General features: G+C 39.0%; 1 protein-coding gene across 1 annotated transcript; it reads left to right on the top strand.

Moving 5' to 3' along the window:
* The first annotated feature begins 732 nt into the window (after positions 1 to 732).
* Positions 733 to 18,773, top strand: LOC146316473 (cadherin-related family member 5-like). Its single transcript, XM_084734843.1, has 15 exons — positions 733 to 866; positions 3,783 to 3,961; positions 4,074 to 4,127; positions 5,224 to 5,313; positions 5,992 to 6,078; positions 8,018 to 8,119; positions 9,346 to 9,528; positions 10,581 to 10,671; positions 10,783 to 10,880; positions 11,523 to 11,723; positions 12,928 to 13,038; positions 13,127 to 13,193; positions 15,201 to 15,437; positions 16,574 to 16,743; positions 17,819 to 18,773. Exons 1-15 carry the CDS (start codon positions 779 to 781, stop codon positions 18,368 to 18,370), a joined length of 2,310 nt encoding a protein of 769 aa, XP_084590969.1. The 5' UTR covers positions 733 to 778; the 3' UTR covers positions 18,371 to 18,773.
* Positions 18,774 to 19,808: the final 1,035 nt, after the last annotated feature.

Below are 19,808 nucleotides of genomic sequence, written 5' to 3' on the forward strand. Positions count from 1 at the left end.
AGAACTCATGACCCCGTTACTCAAGATAATACACAGACCTTGTTGTTAGCTGTTTAATGTAGGAACGAAAATAGATCCAGCAGAAGCCAAGTGCAATCCACCTCCATTATATTCCATCTCTATGGCTGATATCTCCAAAAATCACACTAAAACAGTCTAGATGGGTTAATATCACTACAGGTAAGAGGGAAATTATGTTCTTTTTGTGTGAAATGTCCCTGCTCAGATATGAGCAGCCAAAAGAGTTGGGGAGCTCTCAGAGGACTAAAGTTACAGTGTAACCACACATAATGGTTTGAATGGACATTTTAAAGGATTTGTTAAGACTTTAGGATATGTTGAAGCATAGATATCGAACCTTCCGTATTCAAAATATTTATGGTGCCAAATTGTGTTTTCTTCCTCTTTCTGTGTTTGGTGTTATGTATGTTCCCTCACTGTTGTCAACCATAAATGCAGAATCTAGAAACATGAACTCATGAAAAAAGGGAAATAATAAAGAATGTGCTTATATGAGGACATTAAGTGATAGAAAACCTAATGAATGTAATCATTAATTCTCTCTTCTTCTGTAAACATGTGACCATGGAGCATCTAAAGTTTAAGCAGTCAAATAAAAAGACAATTAGTTAGAAAAAAAAATCTTATGTGACTTCCCAGCAAACAGATGTGCTAGTGTTATGTCTTTATGACGGGGAAAAGTCCACTGCAGCCATAAAGCGAAGCAGATAAGCAGAGAACAGAGACAGACACAGATCAATTCAGACAGGACCGAGACATGGACGGGATTCATCCACACTTCACTATGAAGGCGTCCTTCAGCTTTCTACTTCTGATTCTGCTTCAAACATCCACTGAGGCCCAGAGTGAGTACTGAAAGTACCTGAGGCTTGTTTGTTTGATTTGACTTCACAGAAAATCAGTAACAGTGTTCCAACATGTGGGACTGACAGACTAGTTCAAAATACTCATTTATCTTTATAAAGATAAATGATGTACATTTACAGTACTTTGACATCTAAAAATAGCACAGTGAAACGTATATGTGTGGAGGCCAGAAAGGTGAGGGATGGAGACATTTATAATGTGGGATTCTAAACTAAAATTACAACTGATCTAGGGATAATATTGTTTGTTACACACTTCTCAAAAAGTGGAAGACCTGTTAAAGAAGAAAACTGTAATATATGTATTGTATTAAATCATAAAAACTATGATATGTCATCAAAGATCAGGGAAACATGTTAAGTTGAAATACTCGCTACTGCAGCCCTTAGAAATTGCTATTCCAGACCAGAATAACTACTTTTGTATGTCTGTATTAAGTTAATTAGAGTTCAAATTTATGCCGAATGTTTGTTTAATTAGTAAGTGTCTGTTTATTAGTTATAAGAAATCATTAATAATCTTGTAGAAGGTGTAGATGTTTATAAAGGTTAAATTGAGCAATAGGTTAATGGGGCCTGGCAGTCAGATTCCTCGAGTCTGCGTAGAAGAGGGCAGGTCGAAAAAACTCGTTTCAACCATAGACCATATATTAAACAGGATTTCAACGCATTTAATATACAGTCTATGGCTCAGACTTGCTATTTCGACTGCTGTAGTCATTTGTGGACGTGCACTTGCTGCATGTTGCTCCTTTAATCAGAGACTCTAAGCTGGCTTGCTGGGAAGCGTAGGCAAAAGCTGTGGGGGGGAACAACAGATTAAGCTTCCATATAAGTGCTAAAAATAAATCCATAAAATTACAGTGACACCCTCAGAGTGCCTTGGCAGAAGCAACCTCTATTTCAGTGTAACTTTGTTTCCTCGAGCAGGAGTCGGACTTCTACAAAATTCTTTGTATTTTACCACAGCCGGCACAGTGTGGATACCTTCCAAAACAGAAATCATGTGCAGAATAATGGCCAACTAGAATTTTTTTTTTTTATATTATGCTAACAGCAGTGGATGTATGTAGATCTAGAACTGCAGGTTCTACCTAGAACCTAGCATAAAGGGTTATACCTAGAACCATGTGAAAGGTTTCACTCAGAACCTGCCATGAGACTTACTACAGAGAACCCCTCTATTGTGTAATGAGAACTCTGTCCACAATAATTCCAGTTTAGAGGGATGCTAACAAGAACCCATCCATGAGGTTCTTCTGAGAGCCTTTTTATATACCAAGGGTTTTATCTAGAACACAGTCAGGGTTTCTACTGAGAACCTTTTTAAATTCCAAGTGTTTTATCTAGAACCACCATGGGGGTTATGCTGACAACTTTTTTATGCCCAAGGATTTTATCTAGAACCCACCAAGGGAGTTGCTACTGAGAACTTTTTCAAATTCCAAAGGTTTAATCTTGAACCTTCCAAGGGGGTTCTAATGAGAACTTTTTTATATTCCAAGGGTTTTACTTAGAACCCACGAAGGGTGTTCTATTGCAAACCTTTTTAGATTAAAAGGGTTTTGTCTTGAATTACCGAGAACCTTTATATTAAGTGTTTTATCTAGAGACCACCAAGGGGGTGCTACCAGGAACCTTTTTATAATCCAAGGGTTAGCAAGAACATTCCATGGATGCTCTACTGATAACCTTTGAATTACCACAACAAGCAAGATTTGGGGGTGGCTAACTCTGTGGCAAGCTCCAACATGACTTACTAGCTCTTAGTTTTATAGTAAAAAAGGCCATAAAATACACTTAAAACTCAACAGAAACAAAATAAAACTCACCAAAAAGTCTTCTCACATTAGATTAGATAGAATATGGTGGCTCCCCGCTGCCTCTCTGATGTGGTGTAGGAGTCCTGTTGTATGTCAGCTTGGTACAGTGTTCCCCATTGTCAGGCCGGTCCCTCTCAGTCACAGAGACTGTGTTTGGTCCCGGTTCAGCTGAGAGGCTGCTGAGCCCAGTTCAGTTTCCTGCAGTGTAAACATCAACACTCCTTTAGTGCTCTGAGCTGCAGATCCAGCCAGACTCCAGTCATAATTGAGTCTTTACACGCAAGTGATCACATGATGCTTAAATACTTTAAATTTAATCAAGATTGTCTGAAAGACATCCATTTAGGTCTAAACATCCTTCTGAGGGCCACACCTAAGCAGTTACAAACTTATGTTACAAACAGCTGGGTGGGATCAGCAATGATTCCTCACCAAATGAAGACATCATAAATTGCAACTTACTTGTGTAGAGTGACCAGTTTTTAATGAGTTATAACTTGGGTATAATAATCCAAATCATTCTGTTTGAACCTACATATGATGCAGCTGTCTGAAGGCTTTTAATTTCTAATATCCTGTTTTATTAAATACATTAAGCATATTCCTATTTAGTTAGTATTCGGTTCAACTCATTAGCTTTATTGGCATGTCTGCAGAAATTACAATGTTATCAAAGCATGTCAATACAAACATGCACATAGGAAACAAAATAAACAATCCCTGTGTTCCAGTAAGGGACGTCTTCCAGAGTAATTTAGGTAGAGGGAATCAGGGAATATTTCTTTTATTACTTTTTTTGTAAAATATTGCTCTCTAATATCTTTGTGTGTTTGACACAGAGTCAGGAAGTGCAGCTCTGGCTCTTTTTGTTAGTACACTGAATATGTAGTAGGTCTACACTTATAGAGTAAAGAATAGCATAAAGTAGTAGTATAGTAGTAAAGTAGTATAAAGTATAGAACTTTCAGGTTTTTCATATTTTCAGGCATTACACTAGCACTCTGATCTCTGTTTCTCTGAATAAACCCATTTGGTAATCTGACACAGCTCTTTTCCTCTTCTTTTCCAACAGTCTGTTCTGCTGCTAGATTTGTGGAGTTTCCAGAAAACAACACAGTCAATGCTGTCGTGACAAAAATCACCGTGCAACCAGGGGTGACCGTGATATTCAAACCTCCCCCTGCAAACCCTGACAACCCATTCGGGCTTGATGCAGACAATTTGATAGCCGCAAAGGTGTTGGACCGTGAGGTACTGTAGATCATGTCTATAAGCACCAACTAGATCCAAAATCATGTCTCACTTTTGATACCGGTTTGTGACAATATATGTCCGGTAAACATGTAGTTTGTTTTGTTTGCAGAAAAAAGAAACGTATACAGTCGAAATCAGCTGTGAAGGAACCGACGGCCTCACGGTAAATCTGATCTGTACTGTGCTAATTTCAGTTTTTCAAGGACCAGTGTGTAACATTGAGTAGTATCTATGAATGAATGAATGAATATGACGTGACAATAAAACACTCAACACAAATGGGGGAAGAATAAAGAAAGGAAGAAACAAAACAACACTTAGGGTTCTATTTTTTGAGACCACTTGAAAGGCTTGATGAGGTTCTCCAGGTTTCTATGGAGGTTATACAAGGGGTTGTACAGATGCTTAAATAGGCTGTACAGGGCATTTAGGAAGTTGTACACATTCTTTAAGAGGTTGTTAAGGGACATAGGAAGTTGCACAGGTTCTTGAAGAAGTTGTACAGGAACTTTCAGAACGTGTACAGGGTCTTTAGGAAGTTGTACAAGTTCTTGAAGAGATTGTACAGGGACTTAGGGAGGCAGTACACGTTCTTGAAGAAATTATATAGGTTCTTCAAAGGGTTGCATAGATTCTTAAACAGATTGCACGGGGACTTTAGAAGGTTGTATTAGTTCTTGAAGAGGTTGTATGGGAAATTTAAGAGGTTGTGCAGGAACTTAGGGAGGTTGTACCGCTTATTGAATACGTTGTACAGAGACTTTGGGAGTTTGTGCAATTTGAGGAGCCTATATTGAGAGTTTAGGGAACATACAGGGTCTTATAGAGGTTGAACAGGTTCTTGAGGAGGTTGTACAGGCATGTTAGGGGGTGTCCAGGTTCTTGAAGGGGTTGTAGTATTTATCCTGTGATCCAAATTTATACTCTGGGCACATTAGGAGGTTCATCAGGTGCTTGACAAGGCTGTAAAGGTTCTTAGAAGGCTGAACCATTTTTTTATTTAGCTTTAGGGGTCCTGTTGTTTCACATTTTTAGGCAGGTCATACACAGAAAATTCTCACAATCAGGCTCTTCGCACAGCTCAAAGAGGGATGTGGGATTTTTGCGTCTTTGATTTATTTCATTCTTGATTCATTCTTATATTTTAATCACACATTATTTGTGGTTGTAGTAAACATGCAATATCAACAATAAACAATCATATAGATAACAATACCAAAGAAGTATTTCAAAAAAGGATTATGTGTCTTTGTTTCCAGTTGGGCCTCATCATCATTGTATCTGTGACCAATGTGAATGATAACCCTCCAGTCTTTGCTAATAGCACCTACACTGTCAGTCTCAATGAGGTAAGTGTTTGGTAAATACATTTAACTTAACAGGAATTATTGTTTATCATTGTGTTTTTTTTTTGTCAGTTTGCATGCATGCTATGCATTCATTTTCTTCCAGCATTAACATCAAAGTTTCTCTGAAGTATTTGCAACCTTTTCTCCTTTAATTGGAGATACCCACATCCATATATTTTAATGTATTATTTGACTGGAGCTAATTTTCACGGTATGGATCCACTGAAATTGATCTGGATCTGGAAGAACTTGACCTGCCTGCACAGAGCCCTGACCTCTACTCCATGCATCACCTCTGGGATGAACTGGAACGCAGACTCTTGTGGCTGAATGAGAGAAAATCCCTGCAGCCAGTTTCAACATCTGGTGGAGCCAGAAATCAGAGAAGTGGAAGTTGTTAGAGCATAGATAGATTAGATTAACACCCATGGTCTTGGAATTAACGTGCAACTCTCATAAGCTGTCCACATACTTCTGGCTGTGTAGAATATGACCACGAACCTTAAAGTATAGTTTTAGGTCTGGTGACATTGTAAGTGACAACGACTTTTGAACACAAATGACTGAACAGTGTTGTGGCTGCTAATTAAGGGTTTGTTCTGTGAATCATTAAATGAAATGTTGAAAACTGTGTTTCATGGTAGTATGGCATTTATGGTATACTGTGTTTTGTTCCAGATGTCTCCTCGAGGCACATCTGTGTGCAACTTCCCTGCCACAGATTTAGACAAGGAAGAAATCTACTACCGACTGACACCTGAGTCTGTAAGACTTATTATTTTTCAATTGTCTCTCATATTTATGAGATATTGCTCATAGGTCTAACATTTAGATGAATCCTCTTGTTGGCTGTTTCTCCAGAGTCAGATGACATTAATTTGCAGCTTTTGCCCATTGCTGACACACTTGTTGCCTAATCTAGTTCATTGTGTCAAAACTCTCCACACAAGGCAAATAAGACAGAACAATTGGTGATAACATTTCACTTCTTTATTTTAAAATTCTTTATTTTAGAACGCCATGTTATATTACAGGCATATCTTGAGACACTAGCTGTATCATTTCCTCTGCTGCCCGCAGGTTTTTACAAGATGTAAAAATACATTTGGGGAGAGTTAAAAAAGTGCACACAAGAGAAATGACAAATATGTCAAAGAGAGATTGGAAAGGAGATAAAAATTCATTGAGGTTCAGCAAAACACAGGGTCACTCATCCTATTGCTCCACAAAATCAGGCCTTAAGGGCTTTACATATTTGACCCATTTGGTCTGGTACTTAATGAACACTTTTTCTTAATGTAGAGGAGAGAATCAATCTTTTCCATAACATAGATCTCGATAAAATCTCACTTCTATATCAATATGCAACTCTCCAATCAAAACTATACAATCCTTTCATAGTACTTTATTAACCTTTTTTAATTTTCTCATAGAGGCTTTTGTGAAGATTGTCCCGGTGCAGTCCATCTATTCACATTTAAATCAGATAACGCAAAAATCAGTCCAGAGTCTCCATATTTTGTGCTTCATAATGCACCACATATTTTCAGATCTGGTTTGCAGGCAGGTCAGTCTAGTAACTGAACTCTAGTAACTAAAATACAGAATGTGACTTGGCGTTGTCTTGCTGAAATAAGCAGCATGTTGCTCCAAAAACTGCATGTACATTTCAACATCAGTGAGGCCTTCACATATGTGCAAGTTACCCTGATGCTATGCACACTAACAAACCCTCATATCACAGATGGTGGCTTTTAAAGTTAGCACTAGTAACAGTCTGGATGGGCCTTTTTCTCTTTAGCCTGGAGGTCACAACATTCATGATTTCCAAAAACAATCTGCAATATGGACTTGTCAGGTCACAGCACACTTTCCCACTTTACATCAGTCTCTCTTAGATGAATTTAGTCCCAGAAAAGTCAGCTGCGTTTCTGGGTGTTGTTGATATATGGCTTTTGCTTTGCATAGTAGCATTTTAACTTGTATTTCTGGATGCAGTGATAAACTGTATTTGCCGACAACGGTTTTCTAAGGTGTTTCAGAGACTTTATAGAGTTACATGGGTTTTAATGCAGTTTTTAATGCAGTCCTGCCTGAGGGGTCAAAGGTCACAGTTCGTTCAATGCTGGTTTTTGGCCTTGGCCCTTAGGCGAACGATATTATGGATTGTAGATGGTGAAATCCCTAAAGTCTGTGCAGTTTGTGTTGAGAAACATTGTTCTTAAAGTGTGGGACTATATGGCCTCTTAATTTGTCACAAAGTGGTGAATCTCACCTCGTCCATTCTTGTGAATGACTGAGCCTTTCAAGGATACTCTGACCTTTTACCAGTTCACCTCTGTAATGTTTCCCATTGTTTTCTTAGCATTACACAACTTTCCCAGTCTTTTGTTGTTCCTGTCCCAACTTTTGTGAAACATGTTGCAGGCATTAAATTCAGAATGCATGTAAGTGTGCTTCAGAATTGCAAAGTGCAAAGCAGAAAAAGCGTTTGTATTATTACAAAAGTTACAGAAGTTTAAGGTTTTGATGATTTTGTCTAAGCATTCCCTTTCTATGTGTAATCAATGGGCAAAAATTGTAATCTCCAATACAGAGAGAGGTGTATTTCTACGCCCAAAGCCCAGCACAGAAACCAAGGGGAATCTGTTAGCTTGAGAGGCACATAAAAACATTGCATTTATATCCTGTTTGATTTCTGCAGAGCCCCTTTAAACTGGAGTCATCTAGGAGCCCAGAGCTCCTGGTTGAGACGCCTCTTGAGTACGACAAAGTAAAAAGCGTCAAACTGATATTATATGCTCAGGTGAGTGCTGCTTATTGCTGGTCCTAAACACTGATTTCCTTTTTCCAACTCATTAAAAACTAATATAAATAAATAAATAAATAAATAAAGGTCAGGTATGCTCTCTTACAGTTTTTACTCACTCAGTTTTTGACATTTGGCCATTCAGAAGTAAGATTTTAAAAACAGATCAAACACAGGCCTAAACTGAAAGTCGCTGGTCAAAATGAGTCAGTTTTCTTGTGAAAAGCTTTTACACTCACAAAACATTAAAATTGCTTTTGGTCAAATTAATATATTTATTAGTATGTAAAATAGATAACAGAATACAAAATACAGCTATCAAAATGAACTGGTTTAACCTTCATTTGTGCTGTATGCCTGTGCACTTTATTGATACTTTACATAGTTATAGTATGTGCCGAAATATATCACAGCATGAATTCTAATCTTTTCCCTAAAGATGATTTTGCAAGAGACAGCGTAACCATTTCTTCATTTATTGTATTCTTGTCTTTCTGTGTCCATAAACTGTTAACATGTTAGACCTACAGGTACCTAGTAATTTTCTCTGCACCAAAGAACTGATTAATAATTTCACCTGAAGTAATTTAGTAAACATTTAGAAAAAAATGTGTCACAGTATTGTATTCAGTCAGATTTGTCCATGTCATTCTTTTTGGCTGTAATGCACAGTGGATTCAACCCTGTAAAACACCAGTTCCTCCTCTAGGGATGAACAAGAGTGTCTTTCTGAATTTTATTGTCACACTTGCAGGCAGGTGACCACAATTATCAACAGAGTATCAGACTGTGAGCGCACCTCTCATTTTCTCACTCCGTTATTTATAGTCACAAGTTCAAGATGTACAAGAGTTCAATAAAAGACTCATTTGGCGTTTCTTTCAGACGTCAAAACAACATGTGTTTCGCAAACTTTTTTCTGAGAACCCACTTTTTAAAAAAATGACAAACCATCACAACCCTGCACAATCTTCTGAAGAGTTCATTTGTGCAGTTTGTGTAAGTTTTGTGTAACTCAAAGTCTTGAATTTTTAAAAAGTTTTACCAACTAATAAGCATTAATATGAGAGCATGCAAGGCTAGTACTCTCTCTTGAATGTTAGGACCCTACAGAAAACTGTAAACTTTGAGAGATTAGTTTCAGTCCAGTTTCTCAGACCGCCATGCTGTAAGTATGTTGAACTGAAATGATCAGGTTCTGACTGTCACGTCTTTTTTTTAAGGACACACCACTAACATCGAGCGCCAGCCCTTCACACACAGCCTCTGCCACCATCATAGTCAACATTGTAGACGTTGACAACAGGCCGCCGTGGTTCCTGCCCTGCACCGTGGATGATTCTGCGGGGCCTCTGGTCTGCCAGAGCTCCGGCTACACCACCAGGGTCGTCCTAAATGAACAAGAGGTGCGACACTTACATTGTGGTAACATTTTATCTGGTACTGAACTGTCAGATGGCTAACATAGATGGAGTGAGGCAAAGTGAGCTTGCTGGGGGTTTAGTCTAGTCAGGTTTCTTATTTGTGAACAGCATCTCAGAGCCACTCAAAGACTCTTTTATGTCACTTGAACTCAGGTCTGTCCTGTCTACATTAGTTAACTGGTTGTATTTGGCAGTAGTCGATGGTTACTAAAATTCAGTAGCAGTGAATGCCCAACTAGTTGGACCTTTGTGTGGATTGACCAGGTCTAAAACACATCCACTGACTCCCCGATTTCTTCCCAACAACTCTCTGTCTTTTATGCATCTTTCTAGACTCAAAGGAAATATAGACAGCTATACAAGTGCATTTGTTATTTTTACATGGATTATTATGAATACTAATACTGCCAGATATCAAGCAAGTGCAACAAGACATAGCAAATCACTTCATATTAATGACTAGTCCCACAGCAAGAAGCCCAGCTCTGCGTTTGTCTTGCAGCCTTGCATTTCATGAAGCTCTCGCCACTGACTAAATGACAGTGTGACGTTCTCCACATAAAATCTTGTTTCAGCTTCAGAGTGGGAATACAGAGGCACCATTCACCCAATTACAAGTCAGTGTAGCATCAAAAAGAGTTAGAAACTGTGTAAAATCTGCATTATTGTTGATTTGTCGGTTTCAGAAAGCTGCAAAAATTGTTGGATCCCTCTCTAGGTACACAAAATAAGCTTGACCATTACACATTCTGAATAGGTAAATATGTGTGTTATTATATACAGTTCTGAAAAAAGATAAAGAAAGTCTCATTTTGAAAAGTTACAAAATGAAATTGGCACCGATTTGGTGGAAGGAAAGAAGGTTTTAGGTGCTTTTTGATAACATGACAAGCACTTTGTTTAAAGCAGGTTAAGGCATTAACACAGCATCTAAAGTCTGTTCTCCACTTTGCTCATGCTAAAGAACGACTTTCACTGCTGTGTTAGGCACATGATGATGATGATGATGATGACAGTGTATTCCTGCCCCGCAGGCTGGAGTGTTACCACTGAAACCAGGACCACTTTATGCTATTGATGGAGACTCTGGGTTAAATGAGGAGATAACATACTCATTCCTGGGCGGTAAGAAGCCCAGATTATAATACACAACAGTGGTTTATTCTCTGCTAAGACAGACATCAGTTGTTGATTATTTGCAGGTAGAAGCAACTCAGTCTGTCTGATTTTTTTTAGGAGATGCTGGTGGTCTGTTTAAAATCAACTCAAACACGGGGAACATCACCATGCAGAAGCCGGCCGATGTGTTGGGGACGGTCACTCTGACAGTGCTGGTAAAGACGAAACATTCAATTGCTTTTCTGTAATTCATTCAAATAATAGTGTCTGTGTCTCTGTTGAATCTTTATCTGTTTTTTAATGCTGCAACCATCATGTTTGTAATAACTGAATGATAGAAACACTGTACTAAAATATGAAAGTAATTATCTGTATACAGCATTACTAGAACACTAGCATCACAAACCAAAACAAATGGGCTTGTTAGCCTAAAGTTCGTGCTATCAGTTAGTTTCCTGTGGGATTACTCCAAGGATTGTTTCAGTTTAGTTTTAGTATTTACTTTCAATATTAGATTTTGTTTTTTGTTAGTAAGTTATATAAGTTATAACATAGGCCTTTTTGTCAGGGGCAAGGTTTTTGTAAATGATTCACAGAAAATCAAGAATGAATGTTAAAACTAAATGGGAACGATGTAATTTTCTTAAGTTCCTTTAATGGGTTTGGTTGGTGCATAGCCAAAATGACTTTATAAGATGGTGTTCTACTGGGGGAAATCTGTTTCTAAAATCCTGGTTGCTGTCCTGCTTTTCACCTGCAAATCACCAACCATCTCAAAGATCTCTGTGGTTATAAACAAGACAGTGAGCACTTGTCTTTTATTTAAATCTTCTACCTGGCATGTTTTTCCCTCCCAGGCATCTCAGAAGATGAACATTCATCAGTTTTCCACTACCACCGTCTCAGTCAGGGTTCAGGAGAAGAGTAACCACCTTCCAAAGTTTCAGAAGTCTCAGTATGAAGGTGTCGTCACTGGAGTGGGCAGCATGGCGACTGACCCAAACAAGAATGAACCACTGATAATCCTCGCTACAGATGATGATTATGCTGCTACTGGGGTAAAACACACAGAATCTATATTTCTCTTTTTCAGTCAAGCCACATATCTTACCAGCATTCTGATACTAAAATGATATGTTTCAGACACAAAAATCAGGAGAAAAATTACTTTGTTCAAGACCTGCCTTTGTCTCAGCAACACACTCTCATGAGATCTGGCAACACAGATAAATTTGTACTGTGTCTAATGCACCATATCTGCTTTTATCCATCCACACAACATTCATAACTATTCCTACACTTTTCACCCGTGTGCGCTTAGGAGACAGGAAGATGATATAATTTCATACCATTGGTATGCAATTGTTCCTCAAGGTTCCTCAAAATTAAAGGTTAAGCATGGAACATTTAGGAGGATTTATTTGCAGAAAATGAATAGAATATTCCTATAAATGTGGATGTGTGTAATAAATATGTAAGGAAACTTAGCTTCAGACTTAATTAAAGGGGAGTTCTGGTTTATTTCAACCTGCATCTAGTTTTTGTAGTTTTGTCCATCATTTCAATCAGTAATAACATTGTACACAGTAAGTTAAAGGGATAGTTCAGACTATTTGAAGTGGGGTTGCATGAGGTGCTTATCCATAATCAGTGTATTACCTGCAAGTAAGTGGTGGTTGGCATGCTAATTTGGAGAAGCAGAGCTGTGGACAGGGTCAGCAACAAAAGGTTATTTAGCCACTTACAAAAGGTCTACCTAAAAAAATGAATATCAGTTTGTGTAGGCAATATACTGACTATGAATAAGTACAGCATACAACCACAGATAATCTGAACTATCCCTTTAATAGCTGTGATCTGGGAACACAGTGACGTGTCAAGAAACACAAACAGGCAGTCAGTCAATACAGGCTGCAAACAAGCCACAACTAAAAAACAACACAGGCATGTGTATAGCTGACAGTTTGGACAACATTTTTTCCATTCAACTTTAACTCAAATACATTTGCCAACCTTGGGGTTATGACCAGTGGACATAAGGTGATAATTTTTTTTTTGTTTTTTTTTGGCTCTGAAGTAATAATTAACCTTCATGGCTTTCAAACAGTCTAATGGCAGTAAATTTGAGACATGGGCGGTGAGGTCTGGTACCTGACAACGTAGCTCAATGAATGAGCTTCATTCATTAAATCATTAGGGTCTTTTTGTAGTTTTATGTCTACTTGATGAGCAGCACTAACCTTTTCATTTCTGTTCAAACAGGGTTTAAATCCCCACATGATTTACACCATTAAGGGTAGCAACGATTTCTCCATCGTTGATGGCTATTTATTCATGACTAAAGATCTCCCAGAGGGCACATTATCTCTGCAAGTGAGTTTTCAAATATCATAAAACTTAAAGTGACTAATTCATAGTTTATTTTCTCATTGAGCACTCAACTTCACTTTTGCACTTCCAGGTGGTGGCAACAGACAAGTCCAATGATGACACAGTCACAGCTCAACTCTCAGTGGAGAGGAAATTAGGTAGGAAGAAAACATTGACAAAGTACTCTACTAAAGATGGAAAGATAGCCAACAAAAGTGTGGTTGTTTTTCATCTATGGCTCTATGCCATGTTATAATCAAATCTCCTTCATGACCATCAGGTACATGCATACATGAGTGCCAGAATGAAGAGCTTGTATAATTGTGCAAATTAGCTGCTGGACCCTGCAGACCAAAACAAGCCTTTTATTTTTAATTAATTGCAGGATCATAATTGGCCAGTTTCCACTGCAAAACTTTTCCAAGACCGCAAGAACCTTTTCAGGAATTCAAGGAAAAATTTATTGGCATTTCAACCAGAGGAATCAGAGTGTAAATCCTCGTTCGGTCTCCCCTGTCCTGTCGATTGCATTTAGTTATGTTTTTTAATTGAGGCTCAAATCCATCGTGACACAGTCCTGTGGTTGGTCTGCTCTGATGTCAACAACAACAACAACAAAAGACAAGTTTACTTGGATGTCGACAAGAACTTTTCATGCAGTCTTGGTGGAGTTTTCCCTCCAATGTCCTCAGGCTGCTCAGCTTTAACTCTCTTTAAAGGGCGACTCCATCTTCATTTTTCCCCTGGTTTTTCAAAGGGAAACTCCCACTCAGCCGTCACAAAAAGCAGTGCTGTAGGTTCCACTGCTGACACCCTCCCCTCCTCTCCCCTCCCACAAAAGAAGTCCGATCCTCTTGCTGTCTCAGCTGGAAGATGTGTATGAGCAACAGCGTTGCAACTTTCACAAGCTCTTAGCTTTTTTAGGCTAAAGACAAAATCAACTCACAAAAATATAAAGAAAACCTTTTATTTGTAAAAAACTGTACACCTTGTCATGTGGGAAAAAGTTTTTAGAAGGGCTCAAAAAAAATAATATTTTGATGCCAAGACATATGTACTTACACCAAAACTTGGATGTTTGAATTTGAATACATAATGATTACTACTGGGAAGGAACAGAATGATATAAAAACCTCAAAAACACAAAAGAAATAATGGCCTTGCCCTTTAAAGTGAAGTTATTTGTCTTTTAAATATATACAAAACTGTACAAAATTTGTGTAATTCATTGATAGCAGCAGCTGTGTGCACACACATTTGATGCATAGCTGTTAACTGGTGTTTATTAACAGTCCTTTATTTCAGATGCGGAGCTCTCTCTGTCTATGTAGGTTCATTAATGAGGCCAGAGGTCTGAGGTGCCACCACACAAAAAACACAGGAATTTAGCTAGCTAGGTAGGTAGGTAGAGCACATGCTGGTACCGTTGGCGCAATTGGGTGTTTGTAGCCAATTTTTAAAAAACGCACTAGCAGTCAGGTTCACTTAAACAAGGTGAAAATTAGCTTTGCGTCCAATCTGAAGTACCTTAAATGGCTAGTTTGCCCAAAAATGAGTCATTATCTATTCACCCTCACGCCGATTTAAGTTTGGGTTGATTCTGCTGGTTCACAAAACACTGTTGGAGTTTGACAGGGAAAATAGTGCTGCAGAATTTCCTGAACAACGTGACCACTTTTCAAATAAAAAAAAAATAACAGAGCAAAAACATCAAACGCCTCCATACTGCTTGTCTGGTGTAATCCAAGTCTCCTAAAGCTCTGACATGCCATGTTGACCTAAAAAATGTTTTTTACACTGTTTTTGGCCTCAATCTTCACTGTAGATCCTTAACTTAGAGCCATGTTCACTTGCACATGCACACCATCTGTACTGGGTATGTCAGGACTTTAGGAGACACCAGATGATCAGTATGGAGGTAATTTATGTATATATTTATTTTTTCCAGTTGTTTTTTACATTTGGAAACTGGTCACCATTCACTTCCATTGTTTGGGAGATTCTGCACACTGTTTTCCCGTGAAACTCCAGCAGTGTTTTGCAGACAAACAAAATAAACCGGAACCTCAATCGGCCTGAGAGTGAGAAGACAATTACTGAATTTTCATTTTTGGGTTTTGGGTTCAGAGAGAGAGTCGGGACATAAAAGTGTGCTCTCCTCCCAGGTCTCAGCACCACCACCAGTGTGCCTCTGAGCACCACAGACAGTATGAGCACAACATCCATAGGAGAATCCACCACAGAAGATATTTTGTCCACCAGCAGCCCGAGCAGCATCTCAACTACCATCCCCAGCGCTACCAGTGACAGCACCGTCGCCAGCACCGTCGCCAGCACCGTCGCCAGCACCGTTTCAACCACTAATCCCAGTCTGACGGCCAGCACAGCTCACCCTCACACAGGTGGTTTTCTCTCAGAAGTTTCGGTCACATAAAATATTTAATTAATTTAAAGTGAGAACGAACCTCACCTGGTTCATAAAAATTATAACACCACAAATTATTTAAAAACATGGAATACTATACTACGAAGCAGCTACCTGTACTGCAAAGTGACAACCAAGCCTGAAGACAGTGAAGACCTGCAAAATTACCAATCCCAATGTGTTCAGGAGATGCCAACTTTGGCCAGGAAAGATGTCTTCTTGTTGATATTCAAGGAACCAACCACAGACTCTCTGCTTCGCCACACAGTGAAAGCAGTCAGCTCTGAAAAGATGCTACCAGACTTAAATAGACCTACATGGAACTCATCATTCAGCTCAACGCTAGGCTAGGCTGACATTCTCAAGTAACATAATGATAATCGTTTGAAATTCGACTGAAAATGAGTTTGAGGTCATCTGGATTTGTTTTGGTGCTCAGTCCTGGGTCCCGCCCATTTTAAATGTCTTCCTACACGAGAGCTTCATCTTGACATGTTATTATGCTGGATCAAAAATTGTCAGAAACTCATACACAACAGGTAAAGTGATACAGTTGCATGATTTGTTTGCTTAAAGACAGAGACCAAATGAGCTAAAAAGAATCTATTAAAAAATATATAATTTCTGGTAGACAAAAATGAAAAGAAACCATATAGCTACTTTCTGAACACACAGCTGATAACAAAAAATCAGAGTATAGCACTGACTAAATGTTACTGTCAAATTTGGCCAAATTTGGCCCACAGCTTGTTGTTTAATCAGAAAGTCATTCTGCAAAATCTAATGGTTGACTACTGGCACATTAGCTACTTTTTCGAAAAAGGTGTTTCCATCTCCCATTAAGCACATTAATTCTTTTTTGAAAAAGGAAAAGACCACCTCAAGTGACAAGGTTTTCTACAAACTTTGGTCTTTCCATCAACCTTTTCTGATGTGATATTTTACATTAAAATATGTTAATGGAAACTTAATTAGTGAGTGTAAAATTTACAATCCTGTTACAGAATTCGTCAATTTAAAAGAGAAACTGTTCAGAAGTAGTTCAAGGATTTACCAAGTTCCTTTCAGAGTAAGCTGTTTTCTTGTGACAGTTGTTGACCTTTGTTTCTGCAGAGATCGTACCATCAGGTGGCTTTGGGCCTGTGGACATGGCAGTGCTCGGTGCAACCCTGGGTGTCCTGCTGTTCATCTGCCTGGTGACCATTGGGGTTCTCGTCTGTCGTATTAGGAGGGGGGACGCTGATTGGCAAAAAATCTACGAAACCAGCATGTTCCGAAGCTCTGTAAGTTGCAATTTCAAGCCGTTGTGAAAGTGCACAGAGTAATTACAAGAATTAGAAAAGTTTTTCTACCATCCAGGCCGATTCCTGACCCTGACTTAAGATTATTGTACACATCACTTTGCTAAAGTGATATATGCTTTAATATTAACATATTTAGCTTGGAATCTGTCTGTCCAACGCTCCCTACAACTACTGGTCAGATTTCCATGCGAGTTGCTGTGGATATTCATGGCTCCCAAAGCCCTACTTTTGGTCATTCTCCTCTAGGACCATCTGTAGTACAGCGTTTCCGTTTGTGCTCAAGAAGGCTGAATATAATTGGCAGATTCTGATCCCCAGAAGATGAACTCTTTAGTTTTTAACACCATCTTAAAAAAAAATACATTTTTAGTTTCACCACTGGTACTGCTGTAATAATAACTAAATTATCAGTATGTTGACCTTCAATTCAACAATGTTTAGTCCATACTCAGGTATTCTCCTCTGGCTATTATTGCCTTTATGTCATCCATCTTAGCCAGCAGCTGGTCCTCATTGCCGTCAGATCAGATTGTGACGTCCCATTGTTTGGCAGGATGTGGGGGTCAAAGGTTGTGTGTGCTGTACAATAAAATCCTGCCAGCTGATCAGGCTTGATATTACTGTATTAGTGGATATAACTCTTGAATATGCTGCACAATCATTTTCATTTCTGATTTCTCCAGGGAAAAAAACATTGCTGTTCTATTGTTATATTATTGTTCTCACCTGCTGCTTGCCCACAATTTGTTCATTTTTACCTGTGCCCGCCCCTGTGAATTTATATAAATGTATTTTTTTATCCGTTACACAACATTTTTGGGGGTCATCTGCCGAGCACCCAACTTGGTGCAGGACACTAAGCGAGAGTCTTGGACGCGCATGCTCTCAACCTCATGAGCAACAGTCATAGGAATAGGAATATATGAATCTCTTTGCAAGTTCCTTACAATACTGTAATGAACACTGCAGACTCTAGTGTTCACTTACAGAGCTGAAAATTATATATCTTGTTTTCTAACGGTCTTCTCTCCCTGAATGTGTTGTCCTTCTACAGCTGGGTCAAGGTTCAGGTGGTCAGAAGCAGGGCATCCAGTACACCAATGAGGCCTTCCAGAATGATGATGATGGAGATAGCACTGTCTCTGGCAGTCCAGAGAAAGACAGCGTAATGGCTGACAAAATGCCACAGAACGCAGCAGGGTCCACTCCGCACTATGAGACCATCGTGACATCTTCGGCGCCGCTGCATGCCCTCCTGGATGACGACATCAGCCAGGCAGGGTCAGAAAAGGCTGACAGCGATAAGGAAGTGAAACCAATCCTGACTAAGGAGAGACGCATGGACGAAGGATACAAGTCCGTCTGGTTTAAGGAGGACATCGACCCTAACGCCAAGGAGGAGGTAGTCATCATCCCAGACAGCAGAGAGAACGACAGCGAAGAGGAAGACGAGGAACAGCCGTCTAGCAGCAGAGAGGACGACGAAGACGACAACCCACAGACAAAACGCCAGAGAGTTGGCTTTAATGATGCCGATCTGGACAGCGGGATGGGGGACCCAGCAGAGGACTCAGAGGATGACGAAGATTTGACCGCTGATCTGTGAGACGCACTAGATGGGAAAAAAACGACGAAGCGAGAACCGCCCCTAATAAAATAATGATGACTTATCAGCATTCAGTCCTGCAACACTGTGCCTTATCGGTGCTTTACAGAGGACCAGGACTGAACACACCCTGTGGAAAGACTGATATAAGTAAATTACAAATCTAAATTTCATTTGTTAGCCTCGCCTTGTGTATGAAAGTTTAGATTCTGAGTAAATTGAACCTCTTACAACTATTATTCTTTATGTAAATACTTCATTTAATGCAACCTGGTTAGATATTATGTTATTATGATCGGCGTAGTGGAAGTGCAGGCATGAAGACCCCTAGCAGTCTTTGCTAGCATCACCAGACTAATCCACAGTCTGGAACCTTTCAGTCAATCTCCAACGGGTGTTAGTTAACGTATTACGTTAACGTATTTTGGCCTGCAGTGCGCAGGCCAAAACGCCTCTGGACACAGTTGTATAGGGCCACAATCATTCAGAGCAATGAAACGTGCGATGTAGCAGCACTTAATCTCTTTTCCAAGCAGGGAACACAATGGCGGCTACCTGGTTACAATCTTTCTCCTATTACAGCTAAACAGTAACATTTGAGACAAGAAATAAACAATTTTGATCCATATTTGATCAGAACTGACTAGTTTGACATGTTGATCTGAGCCTGAGGCACTAGACTGAACCAACGTGCTGAGTGGATAAATTAACTTTTCCTAAGCACCGTCCCTTTTTCATCTATGCTCCAAAAACAGTGGAACAAATGTGGTACCTCAGTCAACTTTACTCTTTCCCTATAAAATCACTACATAGGGTCACAGCTTAAGTTAGCTAATGTCAGCAAAACTGCTAGCTTGCTAGCCGTCTAACTCGGCTCGGCTGGAAGCTCGGCCAGTTTGTTTGTTTGTTCCCAGGTTAGCGTGTCCAAGATTTTTAAAAATAATTTACTGGTTTATGCTCACTAAAATCAGACATGCATTTTAAACTTCTCATTATTGCTTTCATTATTTTCATTATTAGATAACAGAATTCCTCAAGACACCAACTGACAACAGTCGAGGTGGATTTATAGATTTGTGTTAAGACATTACAGCATAGCTTCAGTCCTGTGCACAAATATGTGTTTGATATTAATTATGAAGCTATAAAAGCACTCACTGTAGTTAAATGCAAAATTTCTTCTTCTTTTTTTTCAAAAAATGAATGTTCTTTATTTTTGTAACACTTATGTTTTGCAGTAGAGCTGTCAGTAAACATGGTTTTAAACTGAGAGGAAACTAATTTACCCAAATTTTTTGTATTTTGGGTTAATTATTTACTGGTTGTGTTGGTTATTCAATACTGACAAGCATGTCATATAAAACAAGTAACAGCAGGCGATGAAGACAAACATGGTAATAAAAACCCTCCCTGCTGATACTGGTAACAATAAAACATT

The sequence above is a fragment of the Lutjanus erythropterus genome, chromosome 13 (genome assembly GCF_056507025.1).
Source record: "Lutjanus erythropterus isolate fLutEry1 chromosome 13, fLutEry1.hap2, whole genome shotgun sequence".
In the NCBI taxonomy this organism is placed as follows: domain Eukaryota; kingdom Metazoa; phylum Chordata; class Actinopteri; order Lutjaniformes; family Lutjanidae; genus Lutjanus; species Lutjanus erythropterus.